The sequence below is a fragment of the Aquila chrysaetos genome, chromosome 12 (genome assembly GCF_900496995.4).
Source record: "Aquila chrysaetos chrysaetos chromosome 12, bAquChr1.4, whole genome shotgun sequence".
In the NCBI taxonomy this organism is placed as follows: domain Eukaryota; kingdom Metazoa; phylum Chordata; class Aves; order Accipitriformes; family Accipitridae; genus Aquila; species Aquila chrysaetos.
In genome coordinates, this window is record NC_044015.1 from 21,812,847 (window position 1) to 21,836,197 (window position 23,351).

Genomic DNA, 23,351 nt, shown 5'->3' on the forward strand with positions numbered 1-23,351 from the left:
CAATTCACTTGCTTCCTTTTTTTGTAAAGTGTTTTTTGGATAGACAAGCTTGTCTGGACACTGTTCCTCATAACTTACAACTATGCAAGGTTTTCAGGTTTCCCACTGATGACCACTTTTACGTGTCATGAGATACATAATATTGAAAAATAATCTCGGGGGGAATGAGACTTTGCTTCACCACAGAGATGACTGAACATCAATGAGGAATTTTATCTTTATTTTCATGATGTTAGCACAATAAACTCACACAGTAGCATTGATCTGTACTTATTTAACAAAATACATTTATAGCAATTTACAAATTTTTTTCCATCTGAAAACATTGCATAACATTTTATTAAACACAATACTTTATATAGAGAATTCTCATTTAAAAACATATTTTATTTTTGAGTATTTTCTTTTCTCAGTAAAGCACAGCCTAACAAAGAAATTCGTGCCTGTTAGCAAGTAAGAAAATCAGAACGCTAAGAAGATGTCACCTGTCAATTTATTTGATTAATTTTAAATTAAGGTATCAGTGGAATGTAAACAAAGAGTAATTTTTACAAAAGGCTCCTTATCAAATATACATGCCGAGGTCTGAGTTCCAATGTATATATTATTACATTTCTGCTCTCTAATGTAATATAATTTGATAAGCCATTATTAAAAAGAGTAGCCTTTGGCACTTTGAGTAAAAAAGAATATATCAATATTTATGTAAAGAACACAATTTCAATGATTACACAAGAGCTTTAAAATCTTTTGTTAAGAAATAGGAAACCTTAGGAAAAATATCACACTGCACTTGAAATAGTGCAGCAAGTTTTAGAGTAATAAAAGCAACACATATGCCAATATATATCTGACTAAAACCAAGGAATAAAGAACAAACACTCCCACCAGGAATCCTGCTGTTTCCAATACAGCTAAATTGCCAGAGGGAACATTTTCTAATCTTTGCTTTATTGCCATTATTCTCCATTTCAATTTCCCATTATTTCCAGGTTCATCTACTTATGTTCTTTTCCCCTGCACTTACAAACTAACAAATGATTGCATTTTATTTCCCTGCATTGATAGGCCAACAGTGATTGTATCTTGCCCATTCCTTTAAAGCTAATCCCGCCTGCTTTATCACATACCTAGACTAAACTAAATCCAAAGGGTTTTGTTTGTGACAATCCAAGTGTTTGTAATTCCTAGGAATCTTGTACAAAATTTGATATTAAATACCAAGGACTAAAGATTCATCCTTTTAAAAAGAAAAAAACAAATCCTGACTTGTAAATACTAGAGTCTGAGAACATATTTCTAAAAAATTACTCTTTTTTTTTTTTTTTCCGCCCTGGCATCTATGATTATTTTTCCCAGCTAATGTGCCTTAAACTCCACTTCAACATACTGTGCCTTTAACATACACAATATGCTGCAACCCTACTGGTTAGCTTCTTACATGTAACCTGCAGAATACTTCCTTCCAATCACCAAATGTATGATGGGGTTGTCTTCTATTACTAGCAGGAAAAGTGCAGTCATTTCCTCTAAGGACCAACACTTTTCCACAGCACTGGGTGACGGGCACGTGAGGGAAGCATTGCTTGACAGGGTTGGCTGACAGCACTCAGCTAAGCCTGGAGCACCTGTATAACTGGGAAGGTATATAAAGCTTTCTATTGGCTCTGAATCCCTTCTTCTATACAGATTAGCAAACACCATCCTCATACTTCTGAAATTACTTAGAATTGGGGGTGGGTTTGGGATTTTGTTTTGGTTTTGAGGCTTTTTTGTGGGTTTTGGAGGTTTTGGGTTGGGGTTTTTTGTTTTGGTTTGTTTTGGGTTTTTTTGGTCTGTATGTGTTGTGCTATTTATCTTCTTGGGATGGGATGATTCTTTCTTCTACCTCCTACTTGGCTGGGGTAGGGTGGGCTTTTCATCATAGTTCTGTGGGGTAGGGTCTGTAGACGGGTCCTGACTATGTAGTATGTATCTGGTTCTCTGAAACCCTACATCAGAAGAGGACTTAAGAGCAAAACACTCCTCTCGAGAAGCCAGAGAACAGACCTGATCTGCTACTACTTATTCTGTGAGGGGACTGCTAAGCCATTCCCTCCCCCTCCTAGCAGGGGAGCTGGGAGGTGTCTGACTGTAGTTCTCTTTCAGGTGGAAATTATGTAGGAGGGAATGAGGAGCTGCACTGGGCGAACACTGCCTGTGGCTTCCTTCATGGTTTAAGTTATTTAAGTCAGAGCCAATTGTAATGAGGCATTTCTTCTAGCATGCCTGGGACATGCTATGCTTATTCCTTTCAGAGCTTATCCTTTCAACATTTTTTGGCAATGGAGATTTTTAGCAGGCAAGTTCTTTCATTATATCCAAAGCTCAATTTACTAAAATAATCCATGTTCTCTCAGGTGCAGAGACCCTCCATATTCTTAAGTGGCAGTGGTGGGGAAAAAAAAAATAATGCTTAAGAAGGCTCTGGAGGGTGTCTCAAGGGAGGTGAACAGTAGTAGTGGCACAATGCAACACTCATTCAGTGATTCTGCAATACTGAGGCATTCCATTTTTAAAGCGAAGCATAAATCCCCTAAATGATGGTGATTGGGGTGAAACTTGTGATTGTTCTTGTGGCATACTAAGCAAGTGAGGTGAATGACTGCTTCTAAGTGTGAGCTATGATATTAATTACTGTCTCCTTGGAAGCCGGTCAGGAAAGTGGCCATTTATTTTTATTTACTCAGGGCTCATCTTTCACATTTGCACATCTTGCAGTTATTGGTGTCCTGCATTATAAGGTTAAAAACTAATAGAAAAATGGAAGGGTTGCTGAAGGACAGGATAAGAGGTTTAAAAATGTAAAATGTGAATTACTTGTAGTACTTTAAAAGACCCCTTAAAAAACATAATTTAAAACAATTCTACAAGTTAGCCCACTAAGAAGCAGCCTCTTCATTAGTAGCACCTGTTCTTAAACAAAAGTTGAGCAGTAGCAGCAAAACTATTCAAAATAGATAGTTATTCCATTCTAATGGAATGGCACCCACACATTTTTTGTTGCAGTAGACATCTTAAAGAACTACACAAAACCTTTGCAATCTTTGAATGTGACAGATCCACTATAACAAAGCTGTAAATATTTTCTATGCTAAATGAATGCAGCCAGCATCATCATAGTATTAGCAATATTACTTTTAAAGTAACTGCACATCAATATGTCATGTGTTTGTAGAATCTAATAAGTATGCAATTTTTCAAAACATGTAAAGTTATCATCAGCACCATCCTGTAGTAAAGATTTGGTGCAAATTCTGCAAAGGTGAATATATACCACTGATACAGCCTTTGCTGTGAAAAATTCAGTCGATTTTGGACACAAATATAAATAAAAAAGTTGGCACATTCAGGAAATAAAGTGTCTGTGTTCAAGACCATTGTTTTGATTGACATCATCACCCTCAGATAAATGTTTTGAGTCTGAAGAAACAAGTTTCATGAAAATGTTTCACATTAGTTAGGTTCTGGCATTGTGCTTTTCCCCCCACCACATGCTTTCCACAGGCTCATGCACATTGCACATCAGCAGTGTTCAACAACATTTGGGCTGCTGGTCAATAATTTGGCACATCAAAGCTAACTATCAGCTCAAAACAAAGAGAGCAGAACCTGTGTCAAGATGTGTTTACTTTGTGGTGGTACGGACCAGCTGATATGTTTCCTCTCAGTCCTTGTATGCTCGTGTGGGGGATGTGCCTTTATAGAAGATGTTTCTGGTGTTCTCTGGACTGCTCCCTCTCTCAGGGATTAAAATGATGTTACCTTTTCTTCGAAGTGTTGAGTCCCGGCTAGAAGAAATGGACAGAGTCTCTGAGCCAATCTCACTTCCCTCCACTGGCGTGACTCTTATCGTAGTGATTCCATGATGGTGATGCTCACTGTTGTCTATGTTGCTCCTTTTCCTGTCACCTGAACCATAACTGTCTTTTAAGGAGTCACAGCTCTCAGAGTCCCTGTTAAGATCATTTAGCTCATATGTCTGACGAAGGGTGACTTTTTCAGGACCTTTCCATTTCCATGACCCACTTCCTTCACCTTCTGATGGCATCTGAATTACAGGTCTGTTATTTTCTGGATGGGCCTCAACTCTGACAATGCTACTTGGCTCATGGTCTGTCAAGGTTTTATATCTGATGGCTCCTGTACAGGTGACTGTGCTTCCCTCTGAACTCTTTGGACTGCCCTGAAGCACTCCTTGCTGCTTAGACATGGCTATTACTTGCATGATTCTTGGCTGGCTATTGCTTCTACATGCAACACTCTTCTCAGCAGCTTTCAGCCATTTAGCTCTAGCTGAACTACTTTTGGGCGATGTGTTCACATTCTCCTGAGTCTCTTCAGGAATATGTACTAGCTGGGATGAGCCAGGACGTGACTGAATAGAGACCCTTGGCCCTCCAGAAAGACCTGAGTTGTTACAACCTGGTACGCTGCCAGGTTGAATTTTCAGGTATTGGCTAGTTGGGCCATGATGATCACCATTTACACCCACTCTGGAGGGTTCTGAGCTTGACCTCATTTCAATAGCCCTTGGTGGTGACTGGCCAGATTCAGTCTCTATTACTTGCAGTGACAACTTTCGACTTTCATTCTTGTTCTTCCACTGGGAAAGCAGCTGTTTGGAACGGGCAGAATCCATTGATGCATGTATTGTTGCATTTCGTCTTGCTGGATCTTCCAAGGATGGTGTGTTGACTCTTGGCAAAGTGTTGCTGAAAGTAACCATATTTTCCTTTCCCATTGGGCTTCGTGGTGTTATTATTTCTACATCAGCATTTGCTCTCTTGATATTGGTTAGAGACCCTGAATCTCTGTGGTTTCTATTCAGGATACTTTCTGTACGGTGAGAGACAATGCCATCACTGCTGCTACCATTTTTGCCTGGCAGGATTCTGTTAGCATCTTGACTGAGGTCTGTCAAAGACCTTAGAGGTTCTCTGTGAAAATTTGGGTGAAACACATTCTCGTCACTTGGTAAGAAATTCCCCACAGCATACAGGCCCTGATATTTGAACAGAAGCATCAGCAATCAGTTATGGAAAAAAGAGACATTTTAAGGTATTTTAATTATATTCTTCTGCCTTTAAATAAATATTGAGTGATAGAATTAGTCCAGCTTAACTGACAAGGTATGCTCACTTTCCTTTCCTCACCAGTATATCGTTACTCCAAATTCTGTCCTCAGTCTGGTACATCTAGATATGTATGCAGTAGGCTCAGTAGGACAACTAGGGCACATAGTTCATGGCAATAGATAGTTGAGGAAAAGATTTAGCCTCCTTCAGTTTTCTTCATTTTATAAAGCAACAGATACAGCTGAAGAAAGAACGTTTTGTTATGTAAATAACAAAGTAAATGTTTGCAGTCTTCTAGGCAAAGCTATTGTACAGCTACACTACTGTCTGCTCTGATTTACTGAACCTTGATACAGCTTGAGTTGTTCTCTGCTCTGTGATTCTGCCCTTTCTACTGCATAATAACCATGTAATACAATATCTACATGATAGAACAATATATCAACTTTAAATCCATTGCTTTCCAAGCTGTGCAGAACTGTAACAAGATTTAGTCATACAGCCTCTTCTTATTCAGCACTCACTATAAAATGCTGTCATTTTAAAAAGGCTCTACTGAGAGAGAATATTCCATGAAAGGGTCAAATGCCTGACTCAATCACTTAGGTTACTTGTTCTTTACACTCCTTTCAGAGTTATTTGTAGTTTCACATGATTTCCCCTCCCCTTCCTCTTATTGGTGTGTAGTTTTCAGGGCAGATTTACTGACTACGGGATATCCAGGACAATGTACTCTCTGATGTATGTTGTCATGCAACAGTATATGGAGAAGACCTAACAAAGAGCATACTTGTTTGTGGATTTCAAACATGGGAACAACGGCTCCATTTATGAGAGTCTACAACAGCTTAATCATTTGAAATAATATTCTCAACAGAGTGCCTTTCTGCTCACAGTGCAATCATAGAAACTGACTTTAGTAGCTCATGGGGTTTCTATTATCTACCCTGGTTGCTTTTTCTTCTGCCACTGTGAAAGCCATTTTCCCCCAGTCACCTTTGTAGACTCTTTGCATGTACCTTAGATTATCTTATCACAGAAAAAATGGGGATAGGATATGACCTTATTTTAGTATTATACTAAAATTCATCATTGTCTTCTTGGGGTCAAAAACATCCCACTGGCTGTTAAGACTCTTCTGTACACCTGCCCACACTAGAGCAAAAATGTTGTCAGTAGAAGTTCCTGACTGCTCACAGGCACCTGGGTTGACACTGTGCTGAACAGCTAGGGCAGCAGCAGTCATGTTGGAGGCATACTGAGAGCAGCAAGCAAAAGCAAATGCTGGATGAGCTTCCTACTGACAGACACAAACAGGCCTATCCTACTACTCCCTTACAGGACCCTTCCGAGGTGCTCCACCTGTTTCAACCAAGTACAGAGGAAAAGCATAGGAATAACCTGGCTTGGGCATCCTATTTCCCCTGCATAATTTCCCGAAGAGCTCCAAAAAATCATAAGGGTGTAACATTGCCTTTGATTTCTTGTAGGTTCAGCAATTTACTCAGCTGAGTTGCTGCATATTAATTCAACCATTTTTTTGAGATCATAAAGCTAACATTGGCAATATAAACTCAGGCTGGCAACAAATACCAATTAATCCAATATTTTTCTTGTGTTATGCTTGTAAATGTGGAGTAGAAAAGATGAGTATCTTTAAGTATTTAATGAAGCACATAATGTCAGAGCTGTTTCTGTATACAATGCCAGATCATTATATACCACTTTATGCACTGTTATGGCACTTTAAATTGAAAAACATATTTGCTTTTTCCTGTTTATTTTTAAAGCGATTACCCCTAACATCATCATCTTCAACACATTTTGACTGTATTTTTAATTATGGCATATGACCGTGATGAAAAGTTTTCATAAAAAATATCAGTACTCTTATTACAGCCCTGTCAGTTTTATTTGCTAAAACTTAACTACATGACTATTATATTTACCAAATAGAGAGCAATTCCTCCTCCTATGAGAAAGCCACAGTAAACATCAACTGGATGATTCTTATACTGAGTGATACGAGTCAGACCACATATAATTCCACAGATGATAAAAGCAAAGACCAAGAGTGGTTTCAGAAGTTTTGAGGAGTCTGTTAACGTAGAATTGAAGTACATCTTGAAAAAAGAAAGAAATGAAGAAGCAGTTGAAGAAACTTAAATTTACCTAAGAGGATATTAATTTCTCGCATTCAATGTTTCTTTCACACATAGATCACTATTACACAGTAATATTGCAAATGATAACTTTGATTTTATTTTACAGCCCTGTTAAAATTTGCTCACTTACTGTAGGAAGATCTGAAATCACAAGGAATGGATTTCCAGAAATAGGCAGTGTTGCTTATTGACATCAATTAGGATAAGGATTTTATGCCTAAATACTGTTCACAGTCAGAACCTAAATGTTCTGTAAATGTGACTAAGGAGCCACCGCTTCTGAAATACAGAAGCCAGATGTCATGCCAGATGAAAGCAATAACCTCTTCTAACAAAAGCTACTACCAGATGCTTTAGAGCCATTTCTCAACTGGGGGCCATGATGTCAGGGAGGTCACAAAAATTAAGTGGAGGTGGTTCATCAGTATTATTCCAGATTTTGGCCTTTCCCTGGGCAGAATAAATAGTGGCAAGCTCCGAGTACACGCACAATTCCATTATCTAATTTGATTAAGTGGTTGTCATTGTTGTTGTTTTCCTCTGATTTTTACAGCACGTGTGATGGAATCACTTTTTTTCTTTTTTTTTTTTTTTTTTTTATTTTATTTAAACTTCAATTTGAGTGGTCACTCATGCAAACAGTGTACCCCATACTGAAGAAATGTCATTGGTCAGATGTGGAAAATCAGCTGTGATCGCTGCAGCATGTCCTACAATTCCCTGCTAGTTAGTGATGGTTTTTATTCACTTGCATTGCAGTAGCGCCTTGGAGGCCTCTGGGAGTGATTGTGCCAGTTCATCCATGCTGCAATTCTATGGAGGTCAAATGAAACTACATCACATAAATGTTTGTTCCTTAATGCCTGAAGTTTAAAAGCAGTGAGTCAAGTAAAGATGGCAATAAAGAAAAGGCAGAACATATAAAGGTTAATTGGAATGGTAAGTTAAAATATCACCCTGTAAGACAGATAAGCACTACATTTTATATGTGAATAATATGAGGCATCAAATATACTTTAACATTACACTTTTTGTTGCTTCTTAACAAAGGATGTGAAGCAGTTGAATCTTTTCTGTATTCTTAATAGAGCTGTTTTTATTTCAGCTGTTAGTAGTTTTATTTTGCTTTCAAACTGGGAGGATAAAAACTTTTATCTATCCAGGATATCCAGGCAAGAGATCACTTTACAATATACAGCAAATGACTTTCTGACTTTTGTCTTGTATAAATGAAAATGAACAGAGTTGGTTACTCACCGAAATGTACACTGCTGCAAAGGCTGCCAGGGTGGCATGTTGAGAAGGGAATGACTTTCTGCCAAGGAAGGACACTCAAATTATGCTTCTCAGTTCAAATACAGTGTGCTAGTGTTCACTTGAAAAAAACACTGGGTGGTACAATCATTTTCAGCTTACACTTCCTAAGCAATATATGATCTATCAGAAACATTTAATTTCTAAATTTCTTTTCTATAATCTGGAGAAAGGACCAATGTTAATGAAATTCTCTGTTTTGAAGTAAATATTTAGCATGAAATTCTTTTTGTGTACTAAGAGAACAGTAGGAATGAGCTAAAGACAATGCTTGATTGAGAGAAATATCTATGAATTTATTTCGATAAATAAATTTCCATAATAACTTTTCAGTAAGTACCTAATTATATAACTTATTTAATGCATGAACCTTGATCTTATGATTATTCTCACTGACTTCACTTGGACTCTTTTCAAAGTAAGGACTCATACACTTCAATAATCAGGCCCTAACTTCAGCAACTGAATTAATCATGTTCTTGCTCCTGCTTTGTTGCTCTAATAATGGGGGGATGACAGGGTGACATTCTTCTCAGAGAGGCAAACTACATCTTTATTTGCTATGTCTTCAGGTTTATTTTTTAGATTTCAGCACTTTATTACACGATAGGAGTGAACGGAGCACAAGAACATGGAGAGGACATTTTAAGAGTTACCGGGCCCCTTCCAGAAGCCCAGAATAAGAGGGTAAATGAAAATACGTCCAAACTGTGTGAGGCAGTAGGGAATATCAGGTCTATTCTTGAAATTGCTGAGGGCCTTCTGCTCCCATTCAAAACCCGGGGACTTGAATAATGTGGACTGGGTCTTGAGTCAGAAACTGCATATATGAAAATTAAAAGTGACAGCTTAGCTTCTACTTCTCTGACCAAGAAAAGGAGGTGTTGTGTAAGTTGCAGCTACACAGAACCATCACGAGGCCCTCTAACATTTTAACGTTGTTCTTCTTATAGACCCATTTCAGTCCTCTAAAACAAAAAAAAAAAGTGATGGGAACATGAAGGAGAGATTTTTACACAGTAGGGGAGAAAACAGCTGGGGCTGGATTCAGTAACACATCTTCTATGGCGGACATCTAGTTCGTAGCTTGTAGAAGCCCTAAAAAACTTTGATGACCTCTGAGCTCTAAGAGCGAGTAAGATGCAGTGAAGATGTATAACAGTTTATATCTGAACATTTATCTCCTTAAAATGGCATGGACATGTAATGTGCTGGCTGTCTTGGTGAAGAAGGGTATGTCTATCTTGCAGCCACTTTCACCTGAGAAAGCTCAGCTTGGGATAAAAACTTGAACAATCATTCAGCTTCGCAGGTGGGTCTTGCTGCCCTAACTGGGCTCCAAGTATAGCCATTCTCCTAGCAGCACCTGAGTTAGCTAGTTTAAAATAGCAAAGACTGAAACATAGTCCTTTACGTTTAGACAAAGATGTTTTTCTGCAAAGCAGCAGAGCCTAAATTCTTTCTAAATTTCTTTCCTATGCAGTTTGCCTTGTCTGCTCTAAATAATTCATTGGCAATTAAATGTGTCATGTAGTTCAGTGTGAATGCCACACTGCTGACCTGAATTTGAGCCCATGGTTCCAGCAGGTTCATGACTGGCCATGATGAAATCAGCATGATTCCTTTTTCATTTGTAAAGACAGACCTAAATTATTATTATTATTCTTTTTTTCCTCCTCCCCCCATGCACCCCCGAACAAACCTTTCACAAAGAGTATCTGTGGGGAACAAGTTCAGGGTTGAGGACAGGAGGATGAAGACATTAAAAAAAAGTAAATGTTCATATTGGCTAATCAACTCCTTTACCCTGTGCAGCTTTTAGTGGAAGCATAAATCTACTTACGGTCTCTGTGGAGCTAATGTGTAGATTTGATTCTATGAACTTTAGTACAACTCAGAACTTCCTTAATTTGATGGCATTTTTATAGTATATAAGGTGTGTCACTATGCTACAGTCAATTTTCTCTTTATTCTTTTTTCTGTTCATATGCTTTCAGGGCAAGCACAGCATGTTACAGACTACGTGCACTCTGTGTACTCTCTAATGGTGACACTGCTTTTGTTCCTCTATTTGTTATCTTTTAATCTAAAATTAAAATAATTCAAGCTAAAAATATGTAGCCTTTTTGTATGGCTCTGTATTGAAAAGGTGAACAAAGGTCTCAAAGAAAACATGTCCTGAACTCAGATGACTGTGTATCATTCTAAATGCTCATGCATGAGGATGTGTAGAGGGGGAATAACGATGAGAAAGAGTCATGCTGAGAGAGAGAGTCATACTGAGTCAGAACATCAGAAATTACAGGGGATAGAGAACTCACTGGAGATCTGAATAGAAATTACTGAAAAGGCTCTTTGAGGATAAATAGACGAAAAGATGGACAAAGGAAACCACTGGATATTTGGGGATGTTGCACAAAATTACTTCATATAATCAGCTGGATAATTATGTGTGTTCTTCTCTATTACTTTTCATAGAGGAGTCTAGAGGCAAATTTCTGGAACCAAAGTTTCTGGGAAGTACAAATAAAAAATGAAGGCCATTAGCAATCCCAGAAGAACAAGTCTTTTACAAGCTGAAATTATTGAAGTCAAATTAACCTCCTGGGCTGGAGAAGTTATACCATAACTCCTATAGTAGATGACTGAAGGAAGTATTGAACCAGTAGCAAGTGCTGATCACTTTGGTGAAGTTGAGACAGGCATAAGAAAGCAACAGTTTAATAAAGGGAAAATGCAGTAAAATTGAATTAAGGAGAAACTGAGGGTGGTGCCAGAATATTATAGATCACCAAATGTATCCTCTATGATGGGAATCAATTTGAGATATCAATATATGATCATCTACCTAAAGAAACAGAAATACACAAAACCTGATTGGTTAGTCTTAATATGTTACAACTAATTTCACTGTTTTTTGGAAGTGATGATATTTAAACTTAGGAGTGATTCCATTTTTGGAATGGCTACAGGCAGTCAATTTAGAGCAGTAGGCATCATATTTGAGATGATAATGAAATGAGTGAGATGTAATCATGAATATTTTTCTGCCTGCTCGTGTAAAGCTACACCGATTTCCCTGGGCCACCACGTAGGTGCAACACACTGCTTGCAAACGTCAGGCTTCAGTGGCAGTATCCCAGTAACAGCAAATGGTTATGGGAAAAGAGACAGGGAGGCGAAGGCTGATGTAGTAATTCTGGTTACGCCTTTCACCAAAATTATTGTCACCAAATTATTTGGGCCAAATAGAGCTACAATCCTTCATTCCAGCTCTGGATCATGCCCACATATATAAATGGAAAAGATACGGCAAATTAATCAATGCTAATTATGAGTCTTAGCCCACTAGACATTTTTAAGACCAAATACATCAAACAATTTAGGGTCTTTAAACATCAGTGAAATTGGTTTGTCCCAGTGAAAGGGGACAGATTATGACATTTGCTGGAAGATACTTACAAAGTGAGTGATTTCATGATTCCCAAGTGTGTCGTCCATTGAAATAAATGGAAAGCAAACAAACTGGGGGAGAAGTGCCTTAATACATAGACAGAACATTTTAATAATAGCCATGTGACAAAAATGTAATGCCATGAGGCATAAAGTTAAAACAGAAGCTAGCATCTGGGGCTGTATACAGAACAAAAAAGGAGTGCAAAGCTTTAGTGAAGTGGATGTGACAGAAGTAACACAGCTTCATGTCTGCTAATCAGGTACACAGAGAAATTATGCAGCTGAGTCAGAGACAGAAATTGTAGTCATTTCAAGCATTCTATAATTTTGCTGTAACTTTTTTGGAGAGCAGGAGATTTGAAAAAAGCACCAAAATTTTGAAGGACTGCAAAACATTCAGATATTCAATGACTAACAGGCAATAAAGGTTAACCTGGTGTGGAAAAGATATCGAAGACTACTATTGTAGTCAGTGAAGATCTTCACGATTTCTCAGTAGTGTAGTGCTTATATTTAGGTCACTTCATACTAATGAAGTCTTTGAACTAACGAGTAGCAGATGTATTTGAACAGTACATCTTATTGACTTACACCTTCAGATTCCATGTTTAAATCTATGACCTGTCATCAGTAATTGAATTATCACTATTTTATCACATCAGACTTGTTTAAAGTAAAATATATAGTCTGGTTTATATCTCAACTGATATGCATGTCCAAAATCTGCTATTATAAACAATATTAATTTCTCTCCTGGCTATCTAAGTAGGGAAGCTAAAGACTAAATGATCAGGGAGGATAAACCACCAGTTAGAAATACCATGATAGAAAAGGCATGTGTTTGGGAACACAGAAATTTGCACTGTTGTGGCTTTTCCCCTAATAAAGGGATTTTTTCAATGCTGTCAATGTAAAAAATTTAATCAACTAAAGAAATAGAAAACAAATAAAATCCTCCCACAAATCCCGAAACCAAGCCTCACAAACTAAGACCAAAATGCCAGAACAGTAATGTATGTTAGTCAGAGGTCTCAGATAAAGTACTTGGGTGACTTCTTCCCCTGCCTGTTATGGGGAAGTTACCCAGGTCCCACTGGGAAAAGAAGTAGAAGCTATACATATTAGTAATTGTATAGGAAATTGAAAATAACTAGCTACTAACGACTGTGCTTCGGAATCTGACAAAGTCTTCCAAAGCCCACTGTTGGCTTAATATCTGTGAGAGACTGAAAGAGTTAATGTCTCAAACATTGTGGTGGGGCAAGTTCTGCTTAAAGACAAACCCTGCACAGCAAGGAACCAAGGTGAAAAGCCCAACAGCTCAGACATCAGCAACAGGAGGGGGAGGGCATGCTGGAGGGTGCGCAGCTCCCTGTTCTGATACAAAGATCAAACAATGGCAGTGTCTGCAAGGAAGGAGAAGTTACTCCCCAAACGACCCCCAAGCCCAAAGGCTCACAAACTGCTCATTAGCCTGACGAGTTCGGGTGCCTGCCTGAAGGAGGGGCAAGGATGATAAAAGGACACAAACTGAAGCCCCAGATGCGCAAGCCCACCAGAACTGGACCCCTCAGCTGACTGAACCAACGGTGGACCCAGGACCGGTGAAATCTTTCTCTCTTCCTTTTTCTCTCTCTGTTGTCTTCTCTCTTTTCTTTTCCATTTCCACAATCCCTACACCTCATCCCTTTAAGACATAAAACCGTTGACCAAGTCTGGGACTAAGAGTGGATCCAGCCGCCCCTGGGCCCTTCTCTGAGGAGGAGTCTAGAAAGCAAGGGGGTCTGCTCTGAACCTCGTGACTCAACGGGAGGGATCTCCTTATTCCCTGAATTGATGTATGTGGTTACCCTGGGTTATACAGTTTACAGAAGTAGTCTTATGCCAATTCCTGTTGTGAGAAACCCTGCCACCTACTATCATGCCTCCCCAGTTCAGTTTGCTTCTGTCATGAATAAAATCTTTAACTGATCATTTGGTGTCGTTTCACCTTAATTTAGCCCAAAGGAATTTCGAATTAAACATGACTTCGTGGTCTGTCCAGTCTGGGTCATGACAGTATCTTTCTACAGAAAATTGAACATCACTAAAAAGGCACTTTTGCTCTCACCTTTGTTATAAAAAACTGACAAAATCATTCAGACTTTTATCTAGGAAAAAAATCCTGAAACTGGGACAGAAAATAAAAAATGAATACTTAAGAATGTACACAATGAAGGATAGAACCAACCTTCCAGCATTGATAATATTGAGATCAGCTCCTGAGCAAATATCTTCCACAACATATGAATTCTCTGAGCAGGATACATTTAAGGATGTATAGTTAGGCTTGCAAACAGTCAGGAAATATGGTGCCTGATATCCTGTTGATAGCTGTATAATATCAGTAACGAGAGCAGTAGAACAAAGACCAAACACATGAACACCTAGGAAAGAAATCAGTAGCGCTTGTTAACTTTATTATATGCATAAGTTAGATTAATTCATTGTGACAGAATACATTCAATGGAATTCTGGTCGCTTGTGTCATTGGCCTTGGGAGAATTTAACTGAAGAATAAGATGGGTTTTTTTTAAGAAAACTTATTGCAAAGTTGAATTCTTTAATGTAAAAAATTAAGATTATTTATGCTTGTTTTCTTCCTGTTGATACTTAACATTTCATTTTGATGGCTTGATGTCCTCCAACATCTTTTCATAAAAGTGAACTACACTGGAGCTGCTTCAATTTGGAGAGGAGTTTTCTGAACTGACTAAAGGACAGCCAACTCTTTGAGGAGAGCATATGTGCTTATCCAGTACTTGGATTTGCCCACTGGGATACAGGCTTTTAATAACATGGACAGCTGCCCATTAGATCGCTGCTCTGAGGACCTGTTCTCTTTCTACCACCAGGGACTCATCAGCTGGCAATAACTTTGGCTACCTTCATACCTCTGATATTTCTTGAGTACCAAGTCCTTGCCATGAACACAAATATTTAAGTCTTTTTGGTAATTGATCAATGTTTCTGTCTGGTTAACAATGCCAAATTCACAAGGCAGTTGAAGTAAATGCAACTGTTTCACTGAGCATTTTCAACTGCTTTTCCCCTAAAGATTTACCTCTAATTCCCTACTTGTATTCATATAAATAAATTTATTTTTCACCTTAACATTGAAAGAATGCTAAGGTCATTAAAATATGAAAGAAACTGCAAATTCAGAGTATGAATCAGGAATTAAATCTATGCATCTTTGAGCTTGTCTTTTTTGGTGTTGGAATGGGATGCCGTACAGGAGAAGAAGTGGAGAGCATGGGCTATCTTTACAGTCCTTCTTGCTGATATTTTAATCTGCCATCCCTTCTGCTGACTTCCTCACTGCTGCTCTTAAGAGGATGCTTTACTGGTCATATATATATATGTATAACCTCTCCTGTCATTACCTCCCTGCTTGCCAGAATACAGAATGCTAGTGTATAGTCCTCCTACCAGATTTTCAGTCCTGCAGGTTGTCTTAGCCTAGGCTGCTGTCTCTAATGAAAGATTTCTGGAACAGAGAAAACCTTCGCTTTAGCCACTCATTGGTAGAGGAAATTAACTGCAAGAAGGGGAACAAAGTCCAGTTGCCTTTTCAAGTTCATTTTTCATAAATGACAACTAAGTAAAATAAAATAATTCAACATGACCCTATCTAGATTCTAGCCCTTTTTCAAGAGGTAGATATACACATCCCAGAAAAAGAATGTCAAATCTACTGAGAGTTTCTAACAAGTTTTTACTGTTGTGCTGAATACTGTGTCAGGTGGGTTGAATCCTTATGAAGACAAGCAGGGGAAGCTATACACTGAAACCATTAAAAGGAAACCAGCTCAAGGTGGGCAGAGAAGGAAAAACAAATTATTCTTTTAGAAACACTGACAACAGTACAGGAGAGGAAAGGTAAAATGGAGAGTGTAGATGCTGCATTACTGAGTATGGGGCTGCTCTGCTCTTCTTATGTTTTCTGGCAGAAGATCTATGCCAGTGACAGCCCTGCACTGTTCTGAAAGGCTGTTTCAGAGAAAGAAACCTGCATGGTGAAAACTGAATGTATATGGAAAGCTCTTCTTTGTGACTAACATTTGAAACCCACCAACAAATCTGACAGCTCTTCTAAGAAAAGAATTGAAGTTGCATCCTCCTGCATTAATATTGGCCTCTGTTCCAATCCCATTTCTTCTTTTGGACAGGCAACAGTAGAGAATTCCTTCTCCTATCATTATCTGCAATGACAAAGGAGCCGTTAAATTAAATGTAGCAGTTACTCAGAAGACACTGATTGAATTTAAAGGGCTGAAATATAACTACACCGCAACCAATGTCATCCACTGACAGGTACTCGCCTTTAGAAGATTTGTATCAATATGTAAACATTCAGTAATACACCTTAGCTTGAGTGAAGGCAGGCAAGAAGGTGGCATTAAAATTAAACACAAGTGGCTTACAGTATACAGTGCTCAATGGAATCGGGGTCTTGATCCACAGCTGAAATTTGATTCTTCTACAATAAAAAAGTAATAATTAGAAAATCTCGCCTCTAAAATAATCCAGAGCCACCGCAATATCTTAGTGCTCCTGAGGTGGTTTTAGCACTCAGCCTTGGCCTCAAGCCTAGCAATCCCTAGCAGTTTCTAATTACATGGCAGCCCGCTCTTCTGTATTTATTTAATTTGGCTTGGGTTTTAACCAGATCCACAGCAGTAGAAAAAGGTCTCTCCTTATGGTCCCTCTGAATACACCAAGCAAAACAGATTATGACTGAAGCCCTAGATGAGAGTTTATAACAGAAATAAAGAGAAGAATAGAAATGAAAAATGGTGTTAAAAATCCAGATCCGTTTATACATTTGCAGTCTCAGGTTTGATTGTTTTCCTTGTTGAATAGTGCAACAACTTGGAAATCTGTACAGAGCTTGTACAGAGTTCAGAATAAGGGTCGGGCTGAAATATTGAAATTAATGAGGCCGTTCTCACCACTAAGAGGGGAGTCACCTTGTCTCTCCGCAGATGGATTGAAAACTAATATATGAAATGCACAAAGCTTACAATGCAATGAGATGCTAAAGCATCTGAATTATGCTGAATCTGCTGTAATTACCAGTGAAGTTTGTGCATGCTAAGACCCCTTACCCTAGCAGAAGGGAGATACAATGGAAAAGCTTAGTCTAACTTTTTTAGCTAAAGGTTTAATAAATTGAAATTTCCTTTCTTTGCCAGAAAAATTGAAGTAGTGAAGCTTGTCTCATTACATGGAAAAGTCAGTGGTAAGGGTTATTTAAGGAATTTTAATTAGATGTGAACTATAGTCACTATTATCTGTCTCTATTCGATCAGTTTACAGCTGAAACTTCCTGGAGAAATCAGTAGTATTTCAAACTTAAAAAACAGAGAAACTCTAATAGTTTTTCGCTAAGCTCTAGCAAATGTCTGGCACAGGGAAAAAGACCAGAGAGACGGATTAGCTTGTGTGATAGAGGAGAAAATTGGGAAACAGCAAGGCCTATGTCAAGGAAAATTCAGAGGCTGGTATTTCCAAGGAAACAAACTCCCACAGTAGAGGAGGCCGTAGGACTGAAACTGCCAGCAGTGAATTTCTCTCCTTGCGAATTGATTTCCCAAATCAGTGTGATCTAATTTCCTGGTGATCTCTGTTAGAAAGCACATTGTTACCTTTAAGTAGGTTTTTAGTCAGTGGCTGATAAGGGTTTGAACCTACACTGATATGATTAAATAACTGGTCCTAACATTTTTGAATGAATAACTAGAGAGAAAATATGTCAGAGGATCAGATTCAGAGTTCTTTGAAGCAAATGGAAATCATGTTGCAATTCAGGTATATTTATATTCCAGACATAAAATATCCATACAAGTCCAGTTGTTCCACACTGAAGTCTCCTGTGGTTTATGAATACATATAGAATGTTTTTACATATAGAATGTATTGACATACATATGTCAATAATACAGGTAGCAATTTTCTGTAGCACTTCAGGGCTACAGAACAGACCTAGTTAAAGCAGTGGCTGCTCACTAATAATGAGCAAAACCCCCCCAAACATTAAAGCACCTGATCCACAGAGATCCTTCTGCAATAATGGCTTTGGAAAATAAATTACAAAATGCTAGATTTGTTGTAAAAAAATTTACTGTAAAGTGAACAGATTTACTATGTTCTCCAGTCTTGGGAAAAAACGAGTATATCAACAAAAATAACACAGGAACAAAAATTAAGTCCTATTCTAATATTTAAATGAGGCTTTAAGGAGGGATTGAGACTGGAATTTGCTTGTCGACTTCACCTCCCCCCCCCCCCCCCCCTTTTTTAAAATTTTTTCTTATTTACACTCTTTGGTAATATTTAAAATGTGGCTTAATTACACCTGTATTTTATTGAGTCTTGATGACCTGCCTCATACTGCAGTACGTGAACTGCAGACAGAGGCTAGCATATGCTATGCTACTGGAGATCTTCAGTTCCTCACATAGCTCATGCTTTCTCTTCTATATTTTACAGGTTTTATAAAGTGTGTAATTCATTGAAATGTTAATGAAAACTAAATTATAAAATGCTAAACTCTACAAGATGACAATGACACAATTGTCATCTTTTTGCATTGAGCTTCATTGGCCTATTTTTCCAAAGAAAAAGGGAAGAATTGAACAAATAAACCCCCCTAGTTTTTTTACTTCAGAAGTGGTATTGAATAATAAACAGCTGATGCTCTACACCATCTTCAGTGCCTTTTATTAAAGGAGGTTGTGTATTTCACACTATCAGAGCCCATTATCCAACTAATACAAGCATCGCATTCGTGCTCACACTAATACAAAAGAACGACACCTTCCTAAGGCTTGCAGCTTTTAAGCAGTTGTGCTTTGAAGCTTCAAGATTTACTTTCTTTACCAATCTTATATTTGATAGACATGCTCAAGTGTGGGTTTGAGTTCCTCACATGGCATGGTTTTGGTTAGTTGTCTGTACTGCTGGTAGGAGAATGATTCAAGCAAGAATATTTTCTATTGCAAAATTTCATGCAATGCTGAAATAATTTAGCTGTAATCAAAGTCCTTAATAAACACTCCGTAATGAAATGGGCATCTTTCATCTCAGTTGAAGATGTTTGATATTACCTAGGCTTGACATAGACTCTCTGAAGTAAAAATCAGCTTTTACCCCCTACTGTGGCCCAAGTGAGTCTATATAGATTCCTTCTATGGTTGTTTCAGGGAAGTGCACTTTGTTGTTATCAGAAACACTGTCTAGACTTAAGAAACCCAGCCAAACTGCAATACAAACAAGTTTCATTTTTATCACAGTATTTGGTGTTTGCTGCAAGCATCTGCACCAGGAACACTGAGAGTCTTAGCTCCCAGTTCCTAAATGAGTACAATTTTTAGCCTGATGGTTGCACAAAATCCTTCAAAAATGGTTTCTAAAGCAACCAGAATCAAACACAGTAAAAAGAGTTCAGTTTAAAAAAAGACAAACAAAAAACATCCTGGAAAGCAAAGAGAGAACAAGACTTGATTTTTTTATGGGCATCACATTTTACTGATTTTGTAATTGCAAATTGGCTAGTATTATAAAGGAACGAACTGGTTGAGTTTAAGGGAATTCAGAGGAGCTGGCAGCAGAGATACATTTGCAGCTGGCCTTAGAGAAGTGCCTAACCGAGATGCGCAGTCATCGCTGTCAGGGGAGAGAAGAGACCCTTTCAGAAGGTTGATTCAGCTTTTTAGGTGCATGGAATCACCCACTCAAGGTGAATTTCTCTCTCCATTTGCCCAACAGGAGTAGTATGAGAATAAGGCTCCTGTCTGAGCTGCCTAAAACCAGACACAATGAATTCCCTTTAGTATATATATAAAGGTAAAGTCTTTAGTTTCATTTTACTTGCACACAGCAATTCCAGCAGTGACAATACTCACCTGTATCAGACCATTTATATATTTTTTTTTCTGTAAAATAGTGGCCAAACTGCTCATATTCTGACAGGACATTTCTGTTCTGCTGAAATCATCTTCTCCCTTTGGGTGAATGATTAAACCAGCTTCCTTTTGCCTGCTCTTAATGACTAACTCACCATTTAGAGGAGTCCCAGTGCTATTTGGGAAAGTGTAATTGATTTCACTGACACGGTTGATACACCTTCTCACTGAATGAAGCTAGTTCTAATAAAAGTTGCATGTTCAGGGCTGTAAATGGAAGGCTTCTATTTCCATCAAAATCTTGAATTTTTGGTGTATCTCAGAGTGTGGAGATGGTCCTGTCTGTAAAAGTTCAAATATTTGTACAGCATAACAGAATGATTCAGGCTATTCTTACCCAACAGTAGATGCTGTTTCTTAACATTAATGCCCACAATCAGCATAGTGTGAGTAGATGAAGTGCTACAGGGAATGTTTTAAGGAGTGTGTCTCCTTCTGTTATAGAAGAATAAAAGATGAATTTAAAATCCTAAAGTAATTAGCCTGGATGACACTGTGCAGCCTAAGTGAAACCAAAGGAGCTATTTTCTTTATGCCAACTGAAACTTTGTTCAAAATCTTTAATAAGTCACAATGGCACCTCAAACTTACCGTAATTGACGGTCCAGCAAAAACCAGACTAAGCAACATCAAGAAGGGAACAGACTCTTGTGTAGGTTCAATGTATGGCATACTCAGACTCTTGTCATAGCAATTAAATCCAGAGTGAACTGGCTTGAAGACATCAGTAAGTTCAAGAAAATAGAGGCTAACCACAGAAGATGCCAATATGGGCAACTAGAAGAGAAGAAAGTAACAAATTACTGTTTGGAAATGGAATAGCAATGCTTTTGCAAAGACAACATAGTTTGTTAATAAATCTCTGTGATGTTCGCTATTTACATCTCTCTGCTCCTTGTCATATCCATTTTACCATCTTTAAATAATTAATTCTCTAGAGACAGGATACTATTCAGTTGATACCAAATAACCCTGTTGTCTACCAAGCTAGTCAAAACACTCAATCCCATCTTCAGCCCACATAATTTAGCCTTTTCATCTATGAATCATTAATAGACAAACTTTGATTTTTTTTTTTTTTTTTTTTTAAAGGATGTAGCAGGACTGCAGTCTCCCATGTGGGACTTTAGCATTATGTTGTTCATTAGGACCCTTTTTGGTCCTTTAGCAACTCTGTGTCATGTATATGACACTGTTTATATTAAAGCCAGTTTGCATTAAGATTCAAAGTAACAGTTAATGAAAAACAGTAACCAGTGCTGCCCTAGAATCTAAATACCTGATAATACAGTGTTCTGCCTTTGCACATTCATTTTGTAATTCTATCAAAAAAACAATTAACTTTGGCAAGACTCAGTCTGTTTAGAACCATGATGACTATGGCTTACAATTCTGTTATCCTCTAGCTGTTTAGTGATTTTACCCTTCGCAATTACTTCCAGTAATTTATTAAGAGCAAAGTTGGCCCCTCTGGGGATAAACTCACCCCAGCTTGCCACCAGCTCCTGAAAGCACAGATTCAACGAATAACCCTCTGTGGAAGGAAGTCATTCAAGAGAATAGCAAAAAGGCATTTTGAAGCCATTGGTTTATAAGTGAACAGAGGGGGCAGCCCTCCCCCCAGGGTGGGCATTGGGGCATTCAGAGGTGACCAGCAGCATATGATTATTCTCTGTATCCTCTTAGTAAATGCTCAGAAATGTTTTTTGTTTGTTATTTCCCAGAGTCCTCACTGAACAAGGCAACATTAGAACAACTGCCTGCTCCTCCACTGAGATGCAATGACTCTTTCCCTGTGTCTCTACTGCAATGAAGGTACCTATGGATAATATGATATGAACTGCCTACCTGCTTCCTTTTCTTTTTTTCTTTTTAAGATGGTTATCACATTAACTTTTCCTCACTGTTAGCTGCAGCTGAAAAGTAAAAGCTTGCAACTACTAAATAGATTCACTTAGACAGACAAAATCATAAAAATTTGATAAAGGTGTATCACATCTCTTGAGGAAAAAACCCTCCTTTACATCAAGCACCTCACATTATGAGAAATAGGGATTGTCCTAACATAATTTGGGGCATACTTAGATTATATTATTCTTGCAATATTCAGTACACATTTAAAAAAATATTTGATTGATTAAAATCAATGTCATTCATCCCATTCTACAATGGAATAAAAAAGTAGAGGTAAAACTGAATAAATATGTATATTGGGAAAATGATGAATAAAACCTGCTATATATGGCAGAGGGACAATGGTTTCTTGCATTAACTGGCCATTTTCAGATTTTTAAACACTGGGCTTTTAAATTGCAGACTTTTTGTGCATAAAATGTGATTCTGGGTGGTTAAAGAAGGAGGGTTCTAGGTAAATTTCACTGAAACACTTTTTAATATGACTTAATTTTTGTTTGAAAAGAACAGCTTATCTTTGATGTGCTGACGGACAGAGTTGAAGAAGGTAAGTTGTATCTTCAAAGCGTTCTAAGCAAAATCTGTAGAAGGTGGAGAATGGAAGAATTCTGCCTGTCTCGTTATCTGTGTTGATTGCATTATAATGTTGCATAGTATAGAGGCTGTGATTGTATAGAAAGGGAGGAAATGTGTATTGGCATCCCTAAGTGCTATGAGCATTACAAAAATAACACCAGGCATCTGTAAGTTTGCTTCAGTGAGTAGTGTGTGTGTATACAAATATATAAACCCCAAACATATATGTATATTTGCACTTACATACTATATTACACATATATATTATGTATAGCATATAACATACACAATATGTAATACATATTATGTGAATACATAACTATTATATAATCTGACATATACTATGTATGGAATAATTATATAAAATGTAACTAAATTGAGTCCTGCTTCCTGCCTATCACAGGAAGAAGTCCAATTCTTTAGCTGGATGCATTAGATAATACTACTTCTCACTTCCTGCTGGATGCAGTCCTTGATTTACTATAGTGCAAGCATACATGATTCGTCAACATGGGCTAGACTGTTTCTAGTCATTATACAGATGTGCAGGGATGAAAGAGGACTTCCCTCAAGTCTTCATACTCTGGGAATAATTAAGATTGTTGTGGAACTGGGTGCCCTTCTCTCCACACCTGCCTGCACAGGGACTGTGGAGCTGTTTGGGCTAACTGGCCTCTTGACCAGAAGGCTGGCACAGTGCATGCTGCCCGGCTGTGCAGGGAGCTTGCACTGAGTCTCTGCTGCTCTTGCTGGGACACTGAAATTCTGCACAGCATTTAACTCTTGAAACATTTGCAATG

The 23,351-nt window shown here is 38.0% G+C and overlaps 1 protein-coding gene across 1 annotated transcript in view; it reads right to left on the reverse strand.

Annotated features, from left to right (window-relative positions):
- Positions 1-202: 202 nt before the first annotated feature.
- Positions 203-23,351, reverse strand: part of PLPPR4 (phospholipid phosphatase related 4) — a 35,900-nt gene continuing 12,751 nt past the window's right edge. Inside the window, exons 2-7 of the mRNA XM_030032680.1 lie at positions 20,653-20,838; positions 16,167-16,296; positions 14,283-14,478; positions 8,540-8,597; positions 7,067-7,240; positions 203-5,044 (exon numbers count right to left, since the gene is read on the reverse strand). Coding sequence (XP_029888540.1) covers positions 3,707-5,044; positions 7,067-7,240; positions 8,540-8,597; positions 14,283-14,478; positions 16,167-16,296; positions 20,653-20,838 — 2,082 coding nt within the window. The 3' untranslated portion in view covers positions 203-3,706. The remainder of the gene's footprint in view (positions 5,045-7,066; positions 7,241-8,539; positions 8,598-14,282; positions 14,479-16,166; positions 16,297-20,652; positions 20,839-23,351) is intronic.